This window comes from Nerophis lumbriciformis, linkage group LG04, assembly GCF_033978685.3.
Source record: "Nerophis lumbriciformis linkage group LG04, RoL_Nlum_v2.1, whole genome shotgun sequence".
NCBI lineage: Eukaryota > Metazoa > Chordata > Actinopteri > Syngnathiformes > Syngnathidae > Nerophis > Nerophis lumbriciformis.
In genome coordinates, this window is record NC_084551.2 from 26,080,714 (window position 1) to 26,106,413 (window position 25,700).

General features: G+C 36.9%; 2 protein-coding genes across 2 annotated transcripts in view; both read left to right on the forward strand.

The window, feature by feature from the left end:
• slc6a3 (solute carrier family 6 member 3) overlaps window positions 1-2,622 on the forward strand; it is a 32,487-nt gene extending 29,865 nt beyond the window's left edge. The window contains exons 15-16 of the mRNA XM_061951084.1: window positions 554-625; window positions 735-2,622. Of these exons, the coding sequence (XP_061807068.1) occupies window positions 554-625; window positions 735-758 (96 nt within the window). The 3' untranslated portion in view covers window positions 759-2,622. The remainder of the gene's footprint in view (window positions 1-553; window positions 626-734) is intronic.
• Window positions 2,623-7,474: 4,852 nt separating this feature from the next.
• Window positions 7,475-25,479, forward strand: LOC133594177 (doublecortin domain-containing protein 2-like). The gene is made up of 8 exons (XM_072912931.1): window positions 7,475-7,761; window positions 13,788-13,842; window positions 21,241-21,317; window positions 21,595-21,729; window positions 23,350-23,499; window positions 24,874-24,928; window positions 25,245-25,419; window positions 25,469-25,479. The coding sequence occupies exons 1-8, from the start codon at window positions 7,475-7,477 to the stop codon at window positions 25,477-25,479; spliced, it is 945 nt and encodes a 314-aa protein (XP_072769032.1).
• The last annotated feature ends 221 nt before the right edge of the window (window positions 25,480-25,700 follow it).

Here is a 25,700-nt window from a genome sequence, read left to right on the forward strand (position 1 = left end):
ACTTGAAATAATACCCACATGGTCACCTTTACACACGTTTCATCCAATATAATAGCCCTGAGTGTGTTTTACTGTTGATTATAGTACTCACCGAGGATCCTCCAAACGTCATTGCTAGGGCTGTCACCCGGCCACTAAAACACAGCCATGACGTACAAATACTAATTTCTATATTGTTGGCATTTCATTTTGTTGGCATTGCGTGTGCTGCTTTATCATTCCACATAATGTAGCTCACGCAAAAAAGCTTTGTCATTAATGTCAAAAATAAGGTGCATCTTGAATCAAACGAGTTTATCTCAACTTTGCTGTTGATAGCTGTTAGCTGATAGCAGTCTCAGTTAGCATGAAGTATCGTGCCGAATGTTTATACATATATATACATATATATATATATATATGTATATATATATATATATATATATATATATATATACACAATATATTAAATCTGCATTGTAGTGACGCCGTGAGGGACGACTGTATTCAATCTTGCATCATTTAATATATATATATATATTTTAAATAATTGTGCACCTTTCTACTGGAACAGAGACTGGCTTATGCCATCACCCCAGAGACAGAACACCATTTGGTTGACAATGGGGAGGTCCGTCAGTTCACAGTAAGTGCATAGTTCGTGTTTCAAAAAAAGAGCGTTCAATTGACAAATTGGTGTGTTTGCTATTATCGGACGGTTTATTTAACTGCATTGTTTTTGTCTTATTCCGTAGCTTCATCACTGGCTGGTTGTCTGAATGCTGAACTAAGTAAAACAGGAAGTGGACATCTGTATGAAGGGTAGGAGTGTGTTTGAATGCTTGCACAGCAAAGGTCTGAAGAAGTACAAAGAAGCTGTGAGAAAGTTGTGAGAAAATGTAGTGTGATTTTAATTTCTACGGTGTGAAGCTGTGAGTAAACCCACTTTGGTTTGACAGCAGCGAACTGGCAAATGGTACTGTGGTATTTCAACCTGCAACTTCTCTAAATACAAAAGTTCTCTTCAAGAAGACACGGTGTAACTTACTAGTATGTTGGTCATCTTGATTTTGCACTTGTAATAATTTAATTTATGTTATCTAATTACTAAAACCCATTAAAGGGGGAACAGCTGACAATGCATTGACACACTAGATTACATTTGACATGACAGGATGTATGGTACCATGTACAATAAAAGCGTATATTTGTATATGCATAAAAAGCTTTTATTGGGGGAAAAACATTGATTTGTGATGAGAATGATTTGTTTTGATTAATGATTTAAGTTAAGGAAGGATGTTTTGAAGTCTTTTTTTTTTTTGAAGTCTAAAATGTATTTGCACCGTGTTGTATGGAGTCAGATCTTGTCAAATGTTCAGCAATCAGTCTTGTAATGACATACTTTTAACAATGCCAATATGTATTCCGTTAATGTAAATATCTTCTTTAAATGACTGTTAAGACACATGCATTTCCTGCAAATGCCACAACGTCAAAAATTTACCTTTGTTTACATGTGAAGTATTTACAGGAAAGCTATTATATAAGTTATATAGATAAGCTAAACAGTGATATTTGGTCAAGTTTTACTCTAAAAGAGCTGGTTTGATTAATGACAAAAAAAACCATAGTCATCAATATGAAAGTGTCGAGGGAGGACTACATTAAAAGAAAAAGAAAAACAAACTATAAAGCTGAAATTACTAGAATAAAGTAACACTATTATTAAAATATAGTAATTTTCTGAAAGAGTACTGTAGTCCAAATATTAACAGAATAATTCATAACTGAAGAATTTTCTCACAAGTTTTAAATGAAGGTCTGCTGAAATATACATTCATATATAGAGTATACAGTATGTTTAATGTAGCATATGAACAGTTCAAGGTACAAATATATATCCTATACAAAAGCCATAACTGACTTTTTCATTCATATAAAATAATTGACAGTGGCATTAAATATTTAATCTGCATTGATTTTTCAGTCACCATAACAAGTGATTAATAACAACTGACTGTTGTTGGGTTACACAACCAAAGACTCTGTAATGAATTGATTTATTTCTCCTTATACAAGCCAATTTTCACTGAAATTTAACTTAAACTGCAAAATTGTCCTTTGTATTGTTTTTGTTGCATATACTGACTCAACACATGTTAAATCTGGTTCAATTAAAAAAAAAAAAAAAGCATATAGCTTTACTTGTATACTTACCAAGTATCACTCAAACTGTTTTAAAGCTGCTCTTTGCTATTCGCAAAGATATATAGTGTGTATGTAAATTATAAAGTAAATTAAAACATATAAATGTGTGTGAGTTTGTGTATTGTAGAGGTTGTATTGTATGTTATGCAAGTTAACAAATCAAACAAAATTACAGTGTACAGTAACTACTATGTGAAGTTGATACTTATTAGCCTTAAGGATGTTCATGGCATTCCATTACATGAATATAATCCACATAAACTTTTGTCCGATCCCATATCATAAAAGCCCTTTTCAGATGAGTCGATCATGACATGTGCTTCAACATTGTGGTGCGTTCATCATTTTAAAGGGTTTGAATAGTCCCAAACTGTACGCCTGTGCCTCTGTATTGTGCCTTGTGATGTTTCTGACTGTATGACTTTCACAATAATGGCATATAAAGTACAATTACGTACAAAAGTACATCATGTGTACTCTTTATTTCAACCTGGTCCTCCTATACACTTTGTGTATACAAATGAGTTACAACACAATAAAGGAGACAGACTGTTTGAAAAGTAAGGCAAGTGTTTCCATATGCTAATTACCACTATTGTACTGTACTGTACACTTACTAACTTTGTTGACCTATGATTAACCATACTATCTCCTAATTTTTCAAAATTAATATTGAGATTATGAGGGAAAATATGTTTATTATAAAATGCTGAGGTAGTTAAAAAGCTCCTCGGTGGCAAGGCCCCGGGGGTAGATGAGATCCGTCCGGAGTTCCTTAAGGCTCTGGATGCTGTGGGGCTGTCTTGGTTGACAAGACTCTGCAGCATCGCATGGACATCGGGGGCGGTACCTCTGCATTGGCAGACCAGGGTGGTGGTTCCTCTCTTTAAAAAGGGGCACCGGAGGGTGTGTTGTAACAATCGTGGGATCACACTCCTCAGCCTTCCCGGTAAGGTCTATTCAGGTGTACTGGAGAGGAGGCTACGCCGGATACTCGAACCTCGGATTCAGGAGGAACAGTGTGGTTTTCGTCCTGGCCGTGGAACTGTGGACCAGCTCTATACTCTCGGCAGGGTCCTTGAGGGTGCATGGGAGTTTGCCCAACCAGTCTACATGTGCTTTGTGGACTTGGAGAAGGCATTCGAACATGTCCCTCGGGAAGTCCTGTGGGGAGTGCTCAGAGAGTATGGGGTATCGGACTGTCTGATTGTGGCGGTGCGCTCCTTGTATGATCAGTGTCAGAGCTTGGTCCGCATTGCCGGCAGTAAGTCGGACACGTTTCCAGTGAGGGTTGGACTCCGCCAAGGCTGCCCTTTGTCACCGATTCTGTTCATAACATTTATGGACAGAATTTCTAGGCGCAGTCAAGGCGTTGAGGGGATCCGGTTTGGTGGCTGCAGGATTAGGTCTCTGCTTTTTTCCAGATGATGTGGTCCTGATGGCTTCATCTGACCAGGATCTTCAGCTCTCACTGAACCGGTTCGCAGCTGAGTGTGAAGCGACTGGGATGAGAAGTCCGAGTCCATGGTTCTCGCCCGGAAAAGGGTGGAGTGCCATTTCCGGGTTTGGGAGGAGATCTTGCCCCAAGTGGAGGAGTTCAAGTACCTCGGAGTCTTGTTCACGAGTGAGGGAAGAGTGGATCAACTTCAGTACTTCAGTAATGTGGACAATGTATTGATCCCTTGTGGTAAAGAAGGAGCTGAGCCGGAAGGCAAAGCTCTCAATTTACCAGTCGATCTACGTTCCCATCCTCACCTATGTTCATGAGTTTTGGATTATGACCGAAAGGACAAGATCACGGGTACAAGCGGCCGAAATGAGTTTCCTCCGCAGGGTGGCGGGGCTCTCACTTAGAGATAGGGTGAGAAGCTCTACCATCCGGGATGAGCTCAAAGTAAAGCCGCTGCTCCTCCACATCGAGAGGAGCCAGATGAGGTGGTTCGGGCATCTGGTCAGGAAGCCACCAAAACGCCTCCCTAAGGAGGTGTTTCGGGCACGTCCGACCGGTAGGAGGTCACGGGGAAGAGCCAGGACACGTTGGGAAGACTATGTCTCCCGGCTGGCCTGGGAACGCCTCAGGATCGCCCGGGAGGAACTGGACGAAGTGGCCGGGGAAAGGAAAGTCTGGGCTTCCCTGCTTAGGCTGCTGCCTCCATGACCCGACCTCAGATAAGCAGAAGAAGATGGATGGATGGAATAATTAAATAGCAACAAATTAGGGCTGCACAGATATATATGACAAGCTCAGTGGCCTAGTGGTTAGATTGTCCGCCCTGAGATCGGTAGGTTGTGAGTTCAAATCCCGGCCGAGTCATACCAAAGACTATAAAAATGGGACCCATTACCTCCCTGCTTAGCACTCAGCATCAAGGGTTGGAATTGGGGGTTGAATCACCAAAAATGATTCACGAGCGCGGCACCGCTGCTGCCCACTGCTGCCCACTGCTCCCCTCACCTCCCAGGTGGTAAACAAGGGGATGGGTCAAATGCAGAGAACAAATTTCACCACACCTAGTGTGTGAGATAATCATTGGTACTTTAACTTTAACTTTAACTTTGATTATAAAAATTAATAGCTCGTCAGAAATGGTAATGTTTAGACTTTTGTTAAATGGTAAATGGGTTATACTTGTATAGCACTTTTCTACCATCAAGGTACTCAAAGCGCTTTGACACTATTTCCACATTCACCCATTCACACACACATTCATACATTGATGGCAGGAGCTGCCATGCAAGGCCCTAACCACGACACATCAGGAGCAAGGGTGAAGTGTCTTGCTCAAGGACACAACAAACGCGACTAAGACGGTGGAGGCCGGGGATCGAACAGAGCCGCTCTAACAACCGAGCCACACCATCCACGCCGTTGTCCCTTTAGGTAAATAATTGCAGCCACCTTGCATCTGTAAAGTATTCACAGCGCTTCACTTCTTACACATTTTGTTATGTTACAGCATTCTTCCAAAATGGAATGAGTTGTTTTTTCCTCTCACAATTCTACAGACAATACCCCATAATGACAATGTGAAAACAAGTTTTTAGGGCTGTCCAACGATTCATATATTTAATCGCGATTAATCATAGTTTGTTTATAGTTAACTCAAATTTAATCACTATTAATCGCAGAGAGATATAATATTTCATCATTAATAAGTGTACCCTAGAAATATAATTTTCAAGTTTCAACACTGGGTAGTACGTTGGTACAGGGGTTAGTGCATGTGCCTCACAATACGAAGGTCCTGAGTAGTCATGGGTTCAATCACAAGCTTGGGATCTTTCTGTGTGGAGTTTGCATGTTCTCCCCATGACTGCTTGGGTTCCCTCCGGGTACTCTGGCTTCCTCCCACCTCCAAAGACATGCACCTGGGGATAGGTTGATTGGCAACACTAAATGGTCCCTAGTGTGTGAATGTGAGTGTGAATGTTGTCTGTCTATCTGTGTTGGCCCTGTGATGAGGTGGCGACTTGTCCAGGGTGTACCCCGCCTTCCGCCCGATTGTAGCTGAGATAGGCTCCAGCACCCCCCGCCACCCCAAAAGGGACAAACGGTAGAAAATGGATGGATGGATGGAAGTTTCAACACTGTGACTGGACCATTAGTTTTCTTGAATGAAATGTGTTTAAAACGCTGTGCTTTTTTTTTTGGAATTGCTGCAAAAGGTGTGTCAACAAAAAAGAATTGAACACTCATGTACATGTGATTTTTTTTTTTTTTTTTTTTTTTTTTTTTTTTTGCAAAAACAATTTTGAAAAACATTTTCACATTACATTACACCCTGCAGGTCGCCACCTCATCACTAGCAATACTGGATACAAATATATTTTTTACATTGAATGTAATGCAGGACATCTGTTACTTTGTTTACTGTAGTTATATAGTTTGTGTAATAAAGTAAACAAATTAGTTTCTCAGTAATGAGTTTGTTTTGTTAAAATTGAAGTCACTGTAGGTTTTAATTCAAAATCAAGTTGCGGACAACATCAAACTCAAACATGTACACGAGATCGTAAGCGACATTTGTTTGGCTATTCGAATAATCGAAAAAAATAAAATAATAGTGGACTATTTACATATTCTTCAGTTGCAGACATAATAAAAGTTAAAGGGAAAACCTACAGTTGACTTTTTAGCAAAATATTTTTTAATAAGATAGGCTGGTTATTATAATGATGAAAATGTATATTAGTAAACAATATAGCCTACTTAGATTATTAAAAAAAAAAAAAAAAATCTTTTAAGTAGGTTTTCCAAAACTTGTAAATATATAACCTTTATAATATCAAGTGAAAATACACATTGTGAATAATGAGAGATTTCACCTTCGTGAGTTTTCTGTTTTTCACGTATTGATCTCATGTAACAATACAATTGTATATTTGTTTTTATTTGTAATTTTGCCAGTAGAATATATGGCAGGAGCATCTTAAAACATGTTTACACAACTCTGGCTCCATCAAGTGGCTACAGGCTAGAACTGCATGTGTTCCTCGACCAATAAGGTTAGTATGCAATCATCAATTCCTGTTGTCCGAATGCAGTAATTGCATTTAAGTGGGTGATTTCATCAGTGTGGCACAAGGACATAAATCCATTTATGGATGCTAAACGAGGTCGTGGTCTAAATAGGGTGAGGGGAGGACTCTATAAGGGAGAGTTTTGGGTGCTTGAATTGAAATGCGCTCCTTGGCAACATTAAAGAACATAACGTGCAGATCTAATTGTAGCTGTGCTGCAAACATGTTTTTGTTCTACTTTTACGATGTCCCTAGCACCTATGCTTTCCACTGGGTCTCCTGATGCCCAATTAAAACTGCAGGGAAGCAATCTAAACATCACACATGCTGATTGTGTTTGTGCGTTTTTGGCTGCTTCCACAGCGCGCACGACAGTTTTTATTTTTATTTTTTATATTTACTTTGCTGCACGTATATTAAAGGATGCAAACAATTAATATCGCTATAGTGGAGTTAAATCATTGCAGCGACCTGTTGATTGCGTCTGGGAAATACAACGTGTTCCCATAGATACATCCCGATAGGCGAGCTCCCAGGAGAGGCAGCCTCTTAAGTCGAGCTCCTTTTTGGCGCAGCTACCTGCGGCGCAGCAGTGCCAGGACACGGAGCTCTGTGAAGAGACCACATTTTTGGTTTGGTCAAGATGGACGTTTTCTAATTGCTCTTCTGATGGCTTGGAATCCTTTACCCTGTGCTTTGGATCACACTTGATCATAAAGAAACCCTCTTTAATAAGGTGCGTAATACTTTTACGCACCAAAGGATGGGGTCGGAGAAGCCCAACTTTCTGTCCCAGCCTGTGGTGAAGAACGTCTTCATGTACCGCAATGGTGACCCTTTCTACGAGGCTCGAAGGATTGTTATTAACCAGAAGAGAGTGTGCACCTTTGAGACTTTGCTGAGAGAAGTGACGGGCGGCATCCAGGCGCCTTTTGGCGCGGTGAGGAACATCTACACGCCGCGCGGAGGACACAAGGTGGACTGTTTGGACAGCCTTCACAGCGGGGAGCAGTACGTCGCCGCTGGCCGGGAGAGGTTTAAAAAGTTAGAGTAAGTCACATTCTGAGCTGCCCATAACATATGCGCGCGTCTTAATTCTGGCTTCAGTCGCATCCGTGCAAGTGAGTCGCAGCTTTGGGCAAATAAGATCAGGAGAGACGCGTGCTTTGCGATGGCCTAAAAATAAGAGAGCTTTTGCTGTAGATAATGAGATTTGTGCCACTGGTGCTGCAGCAGTAAATCAACTTTGCAGGCATGTTTTACCCCTCTGGAGGGCCAATTGGACACTCTTGAATAAATAAATCACTTGCTAAATCAGGGGTCACCAACGCGGTGCCCGCGGGCACCAGGTAGACCGTAAGGACCAGATGAGTAGCCCGCTGGCCTGTTCTAAAAATAGCTGAAATAGCAGCACTTACCAGTAAGTTGCCTCTATTTTTTAAATTGTATTTATTTACCAGCAAGCTGGTCTCGCTTTGATCGACATTTTTAATTCTAAGAGAGACAAAACTCCAATAGAATTTGAAAAATCCAAGAAAATATTTTAAAGACTTGGTCTTCACTAACTGACAAAGAAACAGATAACAGATTTGGTGTCCAGTTCAAAGTGTGACATGATTTATTTAAAAATTTGAGAGTTGACTTTTGTATTTTACATGAGTTATTATTTGTACAAACATGGTGCAAAGTAATTCATGATTTGTTAAAAAATGTTAGTGGCTAGCTAGTTAAAATGGGATATTGTGATTTCACAAGACTGTCTTAGAAGTGATCATTTGAAAATGTTCAATTTGAAAAATGTGCACTTAGAGAAAATATAAAAATAAAGTGTTGCATATTGATATTTATCTGTTTCTATATATATTTATTGTGATAAATCATTAAGATGATCAGTGTTTCCACAAAGATAAATATTAAATATCATTAATTATTAAAAATAGCATAGAGTGAAAGGTAAATTGAGCAAATTGGCTATTTCTGGCAATTTATTTAAGTGTGTATCAAACTGGTAACCCTTCACATTAATCAGTACCCAAGAAGTAGCTCTTGGTTTCAAAAAGGTTGGTGACCCCTGCGCTAAATGATTGTACACATGTGTCTATACGTAAATGTGTTATTAATTTATTTCATGTAAAAGTATATGTAATTCTTTCATGATTTAATTTATTTATTTAATTATTTAATTCATTGTTTAATAATTTCATGATTGAAAAAACTATTTAAAGATTGTACTTTTTCCTCCAATTTATTTAAAACACACAAAAAAACCATCTATACTAAAGATTCTCAAACTGTGGTATGCATTCCACATATGTGGGCTCCATTTAGAGCAGGGGTGTCAAACTCGTTTTAGATCCGGGGCCACTTGGAGAAAAATCTACTCCCAAGTGGGCCGGACTGGTATAATCACGGCACGATAACTTAGAAATAAAAACAACTTCAGATTGTTTTCTTTGTTTAAAAATAGAACAAGCACATTCTGAAAATGTACAAATCATAATGTTGTTTTTTTTTTTTACACTTGCATGTTGCGGTAAATAGTACAATACCTTTATTTGTCGTAATATATTTTCTAAATAAATGATGTGATAATGTTCATCGGTCAACTCATTGGTGTTAATTTTCAATCTATCAAGATAAAAGAATAATATCAAAATCAAATTACAGGATGTTACTTGTGTGATTTCCTCATTTTCCACGACTGGTGCATCATGTGGTTTATATTTGTTTACATTTGTTGCATCATCTACAAAGATATAAAGAATTGCTATTGCAACATCTAGTGGACACATTTAGAACAGCATTTTCTTTCATTCAAAAATGTTGGCTCATTTTTATACTTAGCAAACTCATCCCGCGGACCGGATAAAACCTGTTCGCGGGCCTGACGTTTGACACCCCTGATCCAGAGGTACGCCAAAGAATCCAAATATTCAAACACAGTGTGACTGTTCAAACAGTGTGTAATGTGGACAAAACAGTGGACAAAATATTACATATAGTTGTTAAATAAAACCTCTGCCATGTTTTTAATTAATATTTAGGCCTACTACGCTACTGTATTTTAATGTTGGTCATTATGGGGGTACTTGGAGAGTACCGGTACCCCCAGAGAGAGTGGTTTCTGAGGTGGTACTTGGTGAAAAAAGTTTGTGAACCACTGATCTACACTATTCAAACAAAAAGAGCAATCTCTTCTGCAATAAACAATAGTAATATTAAAAGAAAAAATAAATAGAAAGAATTAATTGATGTCACATTCAAGTAATTATTTTTAAAAATATGTATTTATTTAATATTGTCCCATTTGGCCCTCCATACTAGGTGACTAAGTGAGTTGTGAGTTGTTGTAGATTCACATTCCTATTTGTTCATGTCTGGAGCAGGGCTGTCCAAACATTTTCCACCAAGGGCCACATACTGAAAGTATGCCGGAGTCATTTTGATGTTTTTATTTTGTAAAAAAAAAATGCTAAAAAGAGACATTATATATAATATATATAGACAAAACCTAAAGTTTTGTCAGCTCTCTATTAAAATAATGGTGACACAAGTATTAATATTAGTAATCAGTATCAGTTTCTGCTGCAGGCCTAAAAAACTTGATCTTAAGCCGCAAATGGCCCATGGGCTGCACTTAGGACACCACTTGGTTTAGCAGGTTCTCACAACAGTAAAAATGCATTTAGAAGGTCGTAAACAGGCTTTTTTTTCAGCTATGAAGCTATTAAATTTTCGACTTCACAGAATTTACAAAACCAAAAACCAGTGAAGTTTGCACATTGTGTAAATCGTAAATACAATCACAATACAATGATTTGCATATCCTTTTCAACCAATATTCAATTGAATACACTGCAAAGACAAGATACTTAAAGTTCCAACAGGTAAACTTTGTTATGTTTTGCCAATTTTAGCTCATTTGGAATTTGATGCCTGCAACATGTTTTAAAAAAGCTGGCACAAGTGGCAAAAAAGACTGAGAAAGTTGAGGAATGCTCATCAAACACTTATTTGGAACATCCCACAGGTAAACAGGCTAATTGGGAACAGGTGGGTGCCATGATTGGGTATAAAAGCAGGTTCCATGAAATGCTCAGTCAGTCACAAACAAGGATTGGGTGCAGATCACCACTTGGTGAACAAATGCATGAGCAAATTGTCAAACATTTTAAAAACAACATTTCTCAACAAGCTATTGCAAGGAATTTAGGGATTTTACCATCTACGGTCCGTAATATCATCAAAAGGTTCAGAGAATCAGGAGAAAGCCGAAAACCAACATTGAATGCCCGTGACCTTCGATCCCTCAGGCGGTACTGCATCAAAAAAACGACATCAGTGTGTAAAAGATATCACCACATGGGATCAGGGAACACTTCAAAAAACTACTGTCAGTAATTACTACATCTGTAAGTGTGAGTTAAAACTCTACTATGCCAAGCGAAAGCCAGTTATCAACAACACCCAGAAACGCCGCCGGATTCGCTAGGCCCGAGCTCATCTAAGATGGACTGATGCAAAGTGGAAATGTCTTCCGTGGTCTGACGAGTCCACATTTAAAATAGTTTTTGGAAACTGTAGATGTCGCGTCCTCCGGACCAAAGAGGAAAAGAAACATCCAAATTGTTCTCGGCGCACAGTTCAAAAGCCAGCATCTGTGATGGTGTGGAGGTGTATGTGTGCCCAAGGCATGGGTAACTTACACATCTGTGAAGGCACCATTAATGCTGAAAGGTACCTACAGGTTTTGGAGCAACATATGTTGCCATCCAAGCAATGTCTTTTACATGGACGCCCCTGCTTATTTCTGCAAGACAATGCCAATGTGGTGCGGTGCATTATGAAGCGTAAAATACGACAACGTAGAGACCCCGGACTGTTGAACAACTTAAGCTGTACATCAAGCAAGAATGAGAAATAATTCCACCTGAAAAGCTTCAAACTTTGGTCTCTTCAGTTCCCAAATGTTTACTGAGTGTTGTTAAAAGGAAAGGCCATGTAACACAGTGGTAAAAATGCCACTGTGACAACTTTTCTGCAATGTGTTGCTGCCATTAAACTCTTTAAAACTTAAATATCTTGTCTTTGCAGTCTATTCAATTGAATATAAGTTAAATGATAAATAAATAGATAAATAAATAGATAAATAAATAAATATAACTTGAAAAGGATTTGCAAATCCTTTTATTCTGTTTTTATTCACGATTTACACAATGTGACAACTTCACTGGTTTTGGGTATTGTAATTTACCACGGTCAGAACCGGAACCAATTAAAAGCGGTAAACAAAGGTTTACAGTGATCACAATAAACAGCTGCCACTGCAAACCACACACAGTGGCAACCAATGACTATTGCATCCTTATTGTAAAGCCATATTTTTTAATATAGCTCTTAATCGTCATTGCATGTGTACCTAATGATGTGGCCAACAGGTTCATAAAGTTATCTCACCTGCAGTGTCGATGCAATGCACATACTTGCCAACCTTGAGACCTCCAATTTCGGGAGGTGGGGGGTGGGTGCGGGGGGCGTGGTTGGGGGCGTGGTTAAGAGGGGAGGAGTATATTTACAGCTAGAATTCACCAAGTCAAGTATTTCATATATATATATATATACATATATATATATATATATATATATATATATATATATATATATATATATATATATGTATGTGTGGGGAAAAAATCACAAGACTATTTCATCTCTACAGGCCTGTTTCATGAGGGGGTTCCCTCAATCATCAAGTGTCGATGCAATGCACATACTTGCCAACCTTGAGACCTCCAATTTCGGGAGGTGGGGGGTGGGTGCGGGGGGCGTGGTTGGGGGCGTGGTTAAGAGGGGAGGAGTATATTTACAGCTAGAATTCACCAAGTCAAGTATTTCATATATATATATATATATATATATATATATATATATATATATATATATATATATATATATATATATATATATATATATGTATGTGTGGGGAAAAAATCACAAGACTATTTCATCTCTACAGGCCTGTTTCATGAGGGGGTTCCCTCAATCATCAGGAGATTGATGATTGAGGGAACCCCCTCATGAAACAGGCCTGTAGAGATGAAATAGTCTTGTGATTTTTTTCCCACACATACATATATTGCGCTCTACTACGGTATCGAGCACTATTTTTTGGATAACCTTATTAAGACATATATATATATATATATATATATATATATATATATATATATATATATATATATATATATATATATATATAAATATATATATACAGTATATATATATATATATATATATATATATATATATATATATATATATATATATCCCTGCGACCCCGAAGGGAATAAGCGGTAGAAATGGATGGATGGATGGATATATATATATAAAAGAAATACTTGAATTTCAGTGTTCATTTATTTACACATATACACACACAGAACACTCATCTACTCATTGTTGAGTTAAGGGTTGAATTGTCCATCCTTGTTCTATTCTCTGTCACTATTTTTCTAACCATGCTCAACACCCTCTCTGATGATGCATTGCTGTGTGGCACGCACAAAAGTGCTTTCATCTAATGCACTAGATGGCAGTATTGTCCTGTTTAAGAGTGTCACAACATTGCTGTTTACGGCAGACGCACTGCTTTACTGTAGACGTTCTTTATATTGTGGGAAAGCGGACCCAGGTCCGCCTGAATTTCGGGAGATTTTCGGGAGAAAATTTGTCCCGGGAGGTTTTCGGGAGAGGCGCTGAATTTCGGGAGTCTCCCGGAAAATCCGGGAGGGTTGGCAAGTATGGCAATGCATAATCTTTCTTTCTGCATACCAGACTTCTTTCACTGTAAATGAAGATTTCAAGCCCATGGCAGAATACACTCAGATGACGATTTAACTTGAATAATATATTATGCTTGTACTGCACAGCTCTATCTTTTCCTTATGTGCAGGCACCCTATTTATGATTAATGATTGAGTTTGTCACCATATTTACACCGAAAATGACAATATTTGAGAAAAATAAAAACAAATACTATGGTTGTTGTGCTAATTATTAGTATCTCTTGTCTATAGTTATTTACAGATTGGTTCCAGAAAGAAGAGGATGTTGAAAAATCTTCCATTTCAGGTACAGCCAAAAAGTATTGTTTGAGTAACTTATTTTGTGTTTGTCTTTGTTTATTAAATGCAGTGACAAGCACACACTCAAATTGTGTTCAAAGGTCATGTCTACATGAACATTGCAGGTCCAATCATCAACGCCACTTCAAATTTTAATGGATGGAAATCCCTACTTTAATAATGTCATCAGTCATTATGTTATGTTATGGTTGATGTCTTTAATTAAACCGACTGTATTATCTAGTTCAAACCAGCAATCCAGGTAATGCAACTGTCCCTTTAATTACGTTAAAAACTGTGTCTATTCAATTATACTTAGTGTATATTTTTTCTCACAATAAGCGTATTTGAGTAACATTTTTGCAACATGTATTTTACAGTGTAATGTAATAATGTAATACAATATGATGAAGAAAACCTACATTATTTTTCATGATTTTACTAATGCTACTTTAGTAATTTTCAAATGTAGTTCTATGTCCAAGTACTGTCCAATGATGCAAGTAATTGAAGGTACATTTTTAAGCACATCCTTCATTAAAAGAAGAAGGTCTAAATGGAATTATGAATAAGAAATGATCAGTTCCAGGGTTGAACTGAAACAATCAGCAACATTATAATATTAAACATGAATTAACACCTTAACATTGACAAGTGATGACAAAAGACTGGAGTTGGTTACATAGTTAATCTTTTGATACTCACTAAGGTCTCACCTGACATCACGCATGACGTTCAAATTCAGGTTGTTCAGCTCTCAAATTTACAATCTCATGCACGTTTCTCCCTTGAGTTTCCATTGCATTTTTAATTATTTGTCATTTTAATTTATTGTATGGTAAACAGTTTTAACAAAGTTTGGTAATTTTGGGGAGAACAATAACAAGAAGAGAATACTACCCCGCAGGTTAAAAAAAAAATCTCTTTTTAAAAAAAATAATACTGAACATTATATGTGGTTCTACCTTTATTTGTATAAGAAGTCCATGCAGCTATACCCTTCTCTAGGAATCAGCTGATGTGTTGTAAAAGTCCTCTTTATTTTCTTTTAGTTTTAAAACTCTGTCAGTTGCTTGTGATATTGTTATGCTCAAAGTCCAAACCCATTGTAGCTGTGCTTCGTTGTAGAAAGACGGCAGTGACAAGCACATTGAGGAAGATAAACTTCTCTCTGTGTGGTTTCTCTGTATTTATTCTCTGACTAGCAAGAATATTGATATCACAATTACATTAAATACATTACACAGGCTGTACATTTCTGCAAACTAAACATACCAGCGATATGCTGAAAAAAATGGCCGCGTGTCTGTATTTGATCAGAAAATTGCTAATTCAACAATTTGTATTTATTGTTGTGATTATTTGCTTTGTATTGTTCGTCATGCCTCACTTGTCTACTCTAATGGCCTACTCCTGGTGTAAGACAGTCGTTTTGAACTGGCACCTTACGAGCCAACTACTGCCAAAAATATCAAAACAACTTAGTCCTGCACATCAGTTGTGTTCAAACTTGCAAGTCTAAAAGTAACTTTTCCAATTATAAGTAATGTTTTTTATTTTAATTTTTTTATTTCGCAGTCGATGCCTGATCACTGCACAAGCTATCATTGTTCTTTTCTCTTTAATTATAAAACAATTCTTAAAAGAAAGAGAAAAAACACAGAAAGTAAATAAAAATCATGTTGAATGTAAACAAACAAAATATTATGAGTGTCAACCTGTAAAATATATAGTGTGTATAAACTGAGGGTCATAGATATGGAGAAGGCATTTGATTAAATAAGATGTGTCTACTTCTTTTTGAATATGTCGAATAATGCAAATGTAACCATGTGATGTTCCTTAACGTAACTAATTCATCATGCTGGAACCAAACCATACCATACCGTCCTTAAACACGTAGGGCTTGATAAACTAAGACCCAAAGTAACAACTGTAAAGTATCAAATATAAACTAAAATGCATGTACTACTAGTGAACATATTGTGGGTGTATTATTAAGTGCACCGTTGATAACAAGTGCAAAAGTGGTATGGCCCGCCCTTTTTAAATGAGGATTTAGCACGTATTACTAACTGTAACCATGGAAACACTCATGTCCTCACATCCAAAGTGTCATGTTCTAACTGTTGGTGGTTTGCTGTGCTGTGGAACCTGAAACACGCAACTTTTACTGGGCAATTTAGGGGCGCTCCTTCAGTAAGATCCAGACAAGGGAACCAACTGTTTGGCATGCAGAAGGTGTTTTCCGGGAGACGCCAATACTAAGAGCCTGATCTTCTAAGATCCAAATACCATGCGCTAAACAGCATGTGCAAACAATAAAATTGGGTGTACTATTAGTGGGCCTGTAATCTTATAACACTGCATGTAGAATTGAGAGGTAGTGCAGACCGCCTTATTTAAATGAGGTTTTGCATGTTCTATACGGGCAGATTTCTCACTCGATCATTTACAGTACATTTATGTTACCTGTTTTGTTTTGCTATGTTTTCAAACATGCAGCAGACATGTACCACTTTTTATTCAATACATGAATATTGCTTCCCAGAGGAAGCTCTTAATTTAGTTCTTTAAAAATGATTGCATAAGAAGTACAATTCATATCCGGTTTAAGAAGAACAACATGATTCAAATTAGAATTGTTCTCAAAGTTAGATGTAGTGCATGCACTGTAATTTAAAACTAGCAGTTTTTGATCAAATAAAAGAAAACACTTTTTTTGAATTATTTCTGTAATTTGTATAAAACCGGTTCTTTAAAAGGTAGGTAAAAAAAAAAAAAGAATCTGATCAAAATCGTAAATCAAATTTTTGGAGAAAAAAATCTGAGGTTTTGGTTTTTTTTAGGCCATATCGCCCAGGACTGGTTATGATTATCAATGTATTAATGATGTGTTGAAAAGTTAGTTTAACTGTTTTCGCATTGTGGTCAAATTGGGTGGTTGGAGGAAACACGTAGTCAGAGTAGGTTCTTGTTCAGGTCTGAGCACCTTTTGTTTGTTTACCTACCATCGCAACTGATAGGAAAATGTTCCTCATGTTCTTGATTTGGTCTTTCCTCAGCCAGCAAAAATGACTTTTGTGGTACTTGATTACCTGTTAACATAAATGGAACCAATCCTCTAAAAGGACCCCCAACCCTTTTAACCTGGCTGATTGACTCAATCAGTGTCAAGAACTCTTAGCTGCCTGAATAGGTGGCAGCTTAATTCTTATCCTTACTTTTTATGAGAAAAATAGGGTCAACATGAAAATATCACTGTGAAATGTTTTATTCTTTCTGTTTTCTTTTGTACATGCTGGAGTGAAGCCACTTTAAAAAGTGCATTGACATAGTTTTTTATTAGTTAATGGATATTAACATTAGGCACTTGCCACAAATAAATCTAATATGTTCTTTATGTGACAAATACTTTGTTTTATCCTAAGCAGGGGTCTCTAACAAATAGCTTGTGAAGTAGAAATAGCTCAGAGACACTGTTGTAAAGATTTTACTACTAAATAATCAAAAGTGTATATATATATATGTTCATTCCTATTTACATTTGTTATTAGGTTTTGTGCGAGATTTTCTTAAAAAATCACAGCTTAAGTTACAGTATGTAGACATATGTTTCTATGGTGAATTCAGAAACCCAAGAGGACTCATAAAGGCTTTTAATATGCCATTTTCCTTATCTGTGTCCCTCATAACAGCCAAATATAGCGTTACACTGGGTTGCTCTGTGTTTTGGGACCGGCTGTGTTTTCTCTAAGCAACCACTACATTATATTACAGTAGGCTGCTTTCTTTGGCTGTAATTAAGAATAATCCTCTAAATTCAGAAAGGAAAAACAGTCTCAACACTTGATCTGCTGAAATTCTATTGTTTTTCTTCTTTAAATTTCTGGATAAGAACAAATGAAAAGTGAGCTCCACCACATACGCACAGACACAGATTGTAATGATAATTCAAATTACAGTAAATCAAGATAAAATCTGTCTAGCTGACGCGACACAGGCAGAACAAACGGCTAACATGTTAAAGGAGAACTGTACTTTTTTGGCTATTATCCACAATCCCTATGTGAGAAAAGATTACACATATCTTTCCATTTTTTGTACATTATAAATAGTGAAAAACTACTACTAAGAGTCTGCAATATGATTTATTCAGCTTATAAAGTATAAACAAAAAACTCCAACACCGTTTTATATACATGCAGTAAGTATGTATGTAGGTAATGAAACAACAAGCACATTTAATAAGCTTGTTAAATACTTTTTGTCAACACCAAAAATAATAGCCAACCTTTGGCGACTGACATGTTCATAAAATTGAAGTACAAAACATCCATGATGTCATGGACATAAATACCATGATCACATTTAAGGCTTATGGCAGCTAATTGTCTTAACTCATTGATCATCAGGGATCAATACTGGGACCAAAATTGTTCAATCTTTATAAAATAAGAAAATAACAAATTAAAAAGATTGTTTGACAAAAACACACTATCTTTGAATCTCAGTAACTAAATTAATGCTATTCGGTCAGAGTGGAAGAGAAGTCAAACACAAACACAAAAAGACGGACTCGACATTGAAAGGGTGAAAAAAATAGAATGTTTGAGAGCAAGAAATACTTCAATATTGAACAAAGCAAGTTATGTACTGGACCAAAAAATCACTTAATTTTATCTGCCGTTTGCTAGTGTTACCATATCTGAGTTATTGTGTAGAAATATGGGGAAATAACTTCAAAAGTATATTTCATTACTTACTGCGTTACAAAAAAACATTTTTTTATTTATTGAATCAAAATATTGAAATTCAAGGACTTGGTACATTTGCAAACAGCTAAAAGTATGTACAAATCAAACTATAAGTACAACATGTACAGCAAGTCTTTTCAACAAATTATGAAAAAAACAACCTCAGGGAAAAATGTAACTTAAAATATTTGTTCGCACATACAGCACTTAAGACAATTAGAAGATCAGCATGTGAAATGAAATTATGGAATGGATTAGGCAGAGAAATCAAATTAAGTACTGGTATGATCCATTTTAAGAAACTGTTCAAACAGCTCAAAGTCCTTACAAAGCACAACGACGAAGAATCCTGATATACATTTTAAACTGTATTGAACAATTAGATTATCTGAATTATCGCTTATGTGAATTATATTTTTTTGTAACTATTTATTGAGAACTTTATTATTTATGGATTTAAATTGTGTACAAATTAAGAACAGGAAGTGAACACATGTGTTAGTAATCGCTATGAAATGGAAAAGGGGTAGGAATAAATAAGCTCTGCTTCTTCCTACTCCTTTTCAGACATGTTGTAATGACAAACTGGAAATTTGTGATTTATCATATTGTAACTGAACACACAGAAGCAAATACAAGTAATAACAGAAGAAATAAACAAATCAAAAAGATGGTTTGAAAATAACAGACTATCCTTAAACCTCAGTAAAACCAAAATAATACTATTTGGCAACAGTAGAAGGGAAAGTCAAACACAAATACAAATAGACGGACTAGAAATTGAAAGAGTAAATTAAACCAAATTTCTAGGTATAATGATTGGTGATAAAATGAACTGGAAATCTCATGTAAAAAATACACAACATTAAGTAGCAAGAAACACGTCAATAATGAATAAAGCAAAACATGTTCTAGACCAAAATACACTCCATGTTATTTATTGCTCGCTAGTGTTACCATATATGAGTTATTGTGCAGAAATATGGGGAAATAACTACAAAAGTACACTTCATTCATTAACTGTGTCACAAAAAAGATCAGTTAGAATAATACATAATGTTGGATATAGAGAACATTCAAACTCTTTATTCATTGAATCGAAAATACTGAAATTCCACGACATAGTGAATTTGCAAACAGCTAAAAATATGCACAAAGCAAACTATAACCTGCTACCCAAGAATATACAACAATTCTTCTCAACAAAAGAGGAGAAATATAATCTTAGAGAAAAATGTCATTTAAAACATTTGTACGCACGTACAACGCTTAAGATCTTCAGTATATCAGTATGTGGAATTAAATCATGGAATTGAGTTCGACAACAGGCGGCCGGTTATTTTGATGTCTCCGGTAGCTGTTTTTGTCACAGGTCTAGTTGCTGGTGCTCCCCTGCACTACATAAAAAAACAAGACATTAATGCAGTGATTCTTAACCTGGGTTCGATCGAACCCTAGGGGTTTGGTGAGTTGGCCTCAGAGGCTCGGCGGAGGTCAAAACACACCCGACTCATCGTGTAAATACAAACTTCTACCTATCGGCGTATTACGGATACGGCAACAGCTGACTGGTTTGCAGGTGTGTAATTTATTGTGAGTTTATGCACTGTGTTGGTTTTGTTGTTTGAACAAAGTGATGTTCATGCACGGTTCATTTTATGCACCAGTAAAAAAACATGGTAACACTTTAGAATGGGGAACATATTCACCATTAATTAGTTGCTTATTAACATGTTAATTAGTAACATATTGGCTCTTAACTAGTCATTACTAAGTACTTATTAATGCATTATTCAGCATGGCCTTATTATAACCCTAACCCTCTAACCCTGACCCTAACCCTAATCAAATAACTCTAAATTAAGTCTTTATTACTTAGAATATGTTCCCCTAGTGTCCAAATAACTCTAAATTAAGTCTTTGTTACTTAGAATTTGTATGCACGTACAACACTTAAAACTTTTAGCATATCAGTATGTGGAATTAAATTATGGAATGGATTAAGTAAAGAAGTTAAAAATTGTACTGATATGATCCAGTTTAAGAGGTTGTTCAAAATAATAGTGCTTACAGAGTACAAAAACGAAGAATTATGAGAAATACTTTCAACCTTATTGAAAATAAGATATTCTTCATCTCAGTATGTTAATAATGACTGAATTAATTAATTAATTACATATTACAAAACTGTTGTATACTAATTCATAGATGTTATTTTATTATATAAAAAGGTCAGTAAATGATTCTATATATTTGTAAACGCTTGAAGTGGGAAAGGGGTAGGATTAAATAAGCTTTGCTTCTTCCTACTCCTTTTCGGGCATGATGTAAAATGAAATGATATGAAATTGTGTGATGTATTATGATGTAAGTGTGTTCATGTTCGAAATAAACTAAAGAAAGAAAGAAAAAGAAAGAATATGTTCCCCATACTAAAGTGTTACCAAAAACATATAACTTTGTCTTGAATTTGAAAAAAAAAAAACATTTTATTTTCCCCACTAAAGAAGGGTTCGGTGAATGCGCATATGTAACTGGTGGGGTTCGGTACCTCCAACAAGGTTAAGAACCACTGCATTAATGATTTTGCATGATCGGCAAACATGTTAGGTTGTTCACAACTATTTTAATTTTTATGAATTTTCCAGGTCAAACCACTTCCACCAAATCGGATATCCGTATCAGCCAGATTCCTGAAACCAATTAAGGAGCCATGTCCAATCTTGTGAGTTTGGTGACACTCTCATACAAATGGCACGTTTGTGCCACAATATCTTAACAAAATTAGATATCTATTCATATCTTGCATATGTTAGTAAGCCATTAGATATGCATGAGTAAGTTCAATTGAATAGTAATTCTAATTCATTCTAGATGTAATATGACAGCAAGCAGCCGAGTTCAACGTCACTAACTGCTAATGCACCGCATGAACTGCTGAGTGAGTGAACCAGTCTCCGCTAATGACATTTCTTCACCGTTATGGTATTCTTCCTACCCAGCGTGGTGGCAAACGGGGACACTCTGAACCCTGCAATAAGGCTGCTGATCCACCAGAGGATGCTGAGCCAGTTTGAAAGAATTCTCGAGATGATCACAGAGAAGATGGGTTTGAGAGTCCTCGGCGGTGTGAGAAGGTATTAAACACAAATGGTTTGTTTTTCAATCATCGACCAAAGGTTTATCTGTTTATTTTACTTGCTGTTAAATCTGACCACAGAGAGCTTACAGTTATTATTATGCTCAGTTTTAAAACTGAATAAAAAAAGATTACAAACACATTGGGCACACCTTGAAATCCATTACTTGGTCAATGTGGCGTTCATATTTTCTTTTGTGTTAACTTTCTGCATATGGTATCTTAGTAATACCCAACCACTGGGTAAGAGATAATCAAGTGTGCCACTAAAATGATCATTTTTCATATAATTCAATATAATCTCACATTATTATTACTACTTATTCACTACAACTAATGTCTTTGTTCACTTTTGTGTGCCAGCAACGTATAGTAATATAGACAGAACAATTAAATGCTCTGCTGAGCGCATAATTAATACAAAGTTAATATATAATTAACCTGTGTATCTACATATTGTTATTCATACAGCATTTTTGATAAAAGTTGGAGAACACTGCTGTTGAGCATATATTGCAATTGTGTATGTTTAAAGGGGAACTGCACTTTTCTTAAAATGTTGCCTATCGTATGCAATTCTTATGTAAGACAAGGACACATGTTTTTCATTTTTTAATGCATTCTGACTTGTAAATAAACACTAGCAAAAGTCAGATAACAATTGATCCAATTGTATTTGCTCTATTCGGCCTATAAAGCACCCTAAAAACCATCCAAATACCTCTGTTTTACATGCTGTAAGTATATATGTAATATAGTAACAGGCACATTTATCGAAACATTTAATATGTACGTATTTTGTTCATTTTAGGCATACAGAGCCCATTTATTTCAAAAACACATCACAACATTCACTTTTTCCTTTGACAACATCACTGATCAGTATTCACTCCAGACTAGAGATTAGAGACAACAAACATCATAAAACATCTCTTAATGTACAATGTCTGTTTTCACTGGGATGCCGACTAATGGAATGTTGATATATTCCTGTTTAGATGACGAATATATCCTCACAAAGAAAAAGGGGGGTTGAACCAAGTGTCTTTTTGTGTGTTTCTCGCCGTCCGGGTCTAAATTGGATGCCAAAGTAGACCAACTTGTCGGATTATGTCCTCATCCTTTGACTATAAAGGTGAGAGGCATTATTTATGATCTAGAACCTCCGCGACTCCAAAAGGGATAAGCGGTAGAAAATGGATGGATGGATGGATAGAATAAAGTTTCACGAGCTCCGAGGCGAGAAAGCTGCTCACCAGCTGATGATGTCAATATAGCTGCACAAGCTAGTTGGCTCTCTGTGATAACGGCACCACTAGTTTGTCTGTGTTAGTGCTTATGAAAACAATATTGCTAAATGTTTGGTTAATATTTAGGTCACGACAGGTAATTGGAGAGTTGGTGTCGGTATTTAGGATGTTTTTTTTTAGAAGGCTTCATTTAGAATGCATTCAAAAAATAAATCTCTCTTCTTGTCTATCATAATGATTGTGAACGATAGGAAAAAAAAATCCCCCCAAAATTGCAGTTCCACATTAAAGTTCTATGGTTTGTATTGTTTATGTTGTTGTTGGCGCAAAAATGGAATCTTTGTTTTTTCCCGCTTTCTCTGCTGTAGTCTTTTCACTTATGAGGGCCAGCAGGTGACTGATGGCACTGAGCTGGAAAGCGGTCAGCTCTATGTGGCCGTGGGCAGAGAGCGATTTAAGAAGCTCTCTTACAGTGACCTCCTCTTCAACAAAACCCGAGGGACACGGAGGGTCAATGGGTACGCACTATATAATACTATGAACTGTAACCTACGCCGCAAAGCCAGAAGTCAAACCAAATTTTACTATTTATGTGTTCTTTTGGGGTTAGTGCACGTGCCTCACAATACAAAGGTCCTGAGTAGTCCTGAGTTCAATCCCGGGCTCAGGATCTTTCTGTGTGGAGTTTGCATGTTCTCCCCGTGACTGCGTGGGTTCCCTCCGGGTACTCCGGCTTCCTCCCACCTCCAAAGACATGCACCTGGGGATAGGTTGATTGGCAACACTAAATTGGCCCTAGTGTGTGAATGTGAGTGTGAATGTTGTCTGTCTATCTGTGTTGGCCCTGCGATGAGGTGGCGACTTGTCCAGGGTGTACCCCGCCTTCCGCCCGATTGTAGCTGAGATGGGCTCCAGCGACCCCCCGCGACCCCAAAAGGGACAAGCGGTAGTAAATGGATGGATGGATGGAATCTCATTATTATAAAAACCCTGTTTTGGGGTCAGCATCACAATTAATTGGAGAGTTTAAATTGTCCATAGGTGTGAACACAGACACACGGTTGTGTGTCTGTGTTCTGTTTTTGACTGTTGACCTCAGATGTACCCACTTCTCACCCATAGTCAGCTGGGATAGAATTGTGCTCAAAGTTTTATAAGTACTTGATTTATTGCAGCCATTTTACAACTTCGACACACTAAAGCCCAGGTGTCAAACTCCAGGCCCGGAGACCAGATCTGGCCAGCCACATCATTTTAGATGGCCTGCTAAAGCCTGGAAATTATGTGTGTCAATAAAGTACTTCATCTTTGTTACTAAATGTATTTTTTTTTAATCCATTTTGACAGAAAAAAATGCATGTAATTGCATCTCGAGTTTGACACTACTGCAAGTTACCGTAGGTGTTTAGTCGGGCATCATTGTAATACCTGATGAATTTCAAGTCTTTTTGAGACTTTATTAGTCAAACTGACTGATGAGGGCCAACATTCTGGTATTGTTCAAATCCAGGCTGAAAACACTTTTATTTAACTGTAGATGTGACAACTAAAAGTATTTAATCTTTTGATTTTATGAATGAATGATCATTTTTATGATGATTTTATTTTTATTCATGATTGTATAATCTTTCTTGTAATTTCTCTTAAGCACTTTGAATTGTCCTGAGTACAAAGTGTGCTCTATATATAAACTCTGTGTATTTGTCTAAAAAATATACCAGTAAGGGTGCATGGTTTGCCAAATTGTTTCCCCTTTATTGTGTTAGTGTGCAAAGGTAGAGACTTAACCGACACAAATAGTTGTAGGGAATTTTGGGGGGAAAAAATGGCTCTAAGAACTAATCTACATCTTAGTGAACTATAACTAAAGTGATGTATTTGTTTGTGTGCAGAATGAAAATGTGCACACTGCCGCCAATATACAGATTCTCAAAGCAGAATGGAAACGTAAGAATGAGATTTTTTTTCATAGCAATCACTATCACCACAACTTGAGGTGACATTATTTGACCTATACTTGGTGAAGACTTTATGTATTTAAGTATTATTTACTTTGTTTGTATCGGTTAATTACAGCAATATAACAATGTTTTTGACTTACCAATATAAAGCACTTTTCAACATACTGTATTCACATTTCAATTAATTTAAACCTAGTGTGAAATCTCAGGCACACTGTTGACCATAGTTGCTCCTGATCACCATACATTCCAATTTCTGCAGTGTGTAGCACACAATCTGATCATTCCTAATCTCCCACCAGAGTAAGTCCGTGGTCCGGTGCAGTGACAGTGGAGGTAGCGAATGGAAGGCCTCGCCTCCAAACCACAACAAGGAGCACCTGTCCTCCATTGTAAGAGAGATCTCTCAGGCCAGACTCCTATCCCTCAGGAAGAAGAGGAGCGGACAGAGCATGACGCTGGGCCTCAGTGACAATGGTAATACACAAAAACATTTGTATTTTAATGCTTTGATTCTTTCATATAGTAGCTAAATGAGGTGCTGCAATCCACCCGCCCATCGATATGTCACTTATTTATTTTCTTCCACTTGCATTAAATGGACCGTAACATTTTGTGTAAACAACCACCAGTCTGATGAGGTAATGCTTATACCTTTCAATCTTACGTAACCTGCTGCCTTCGTAAAGGGCCACTAAGAGGCGCTGTTGCTCTGCGGCACCTTGTAAAAGTAGGTTCTGGCTGGCATGATGACATTC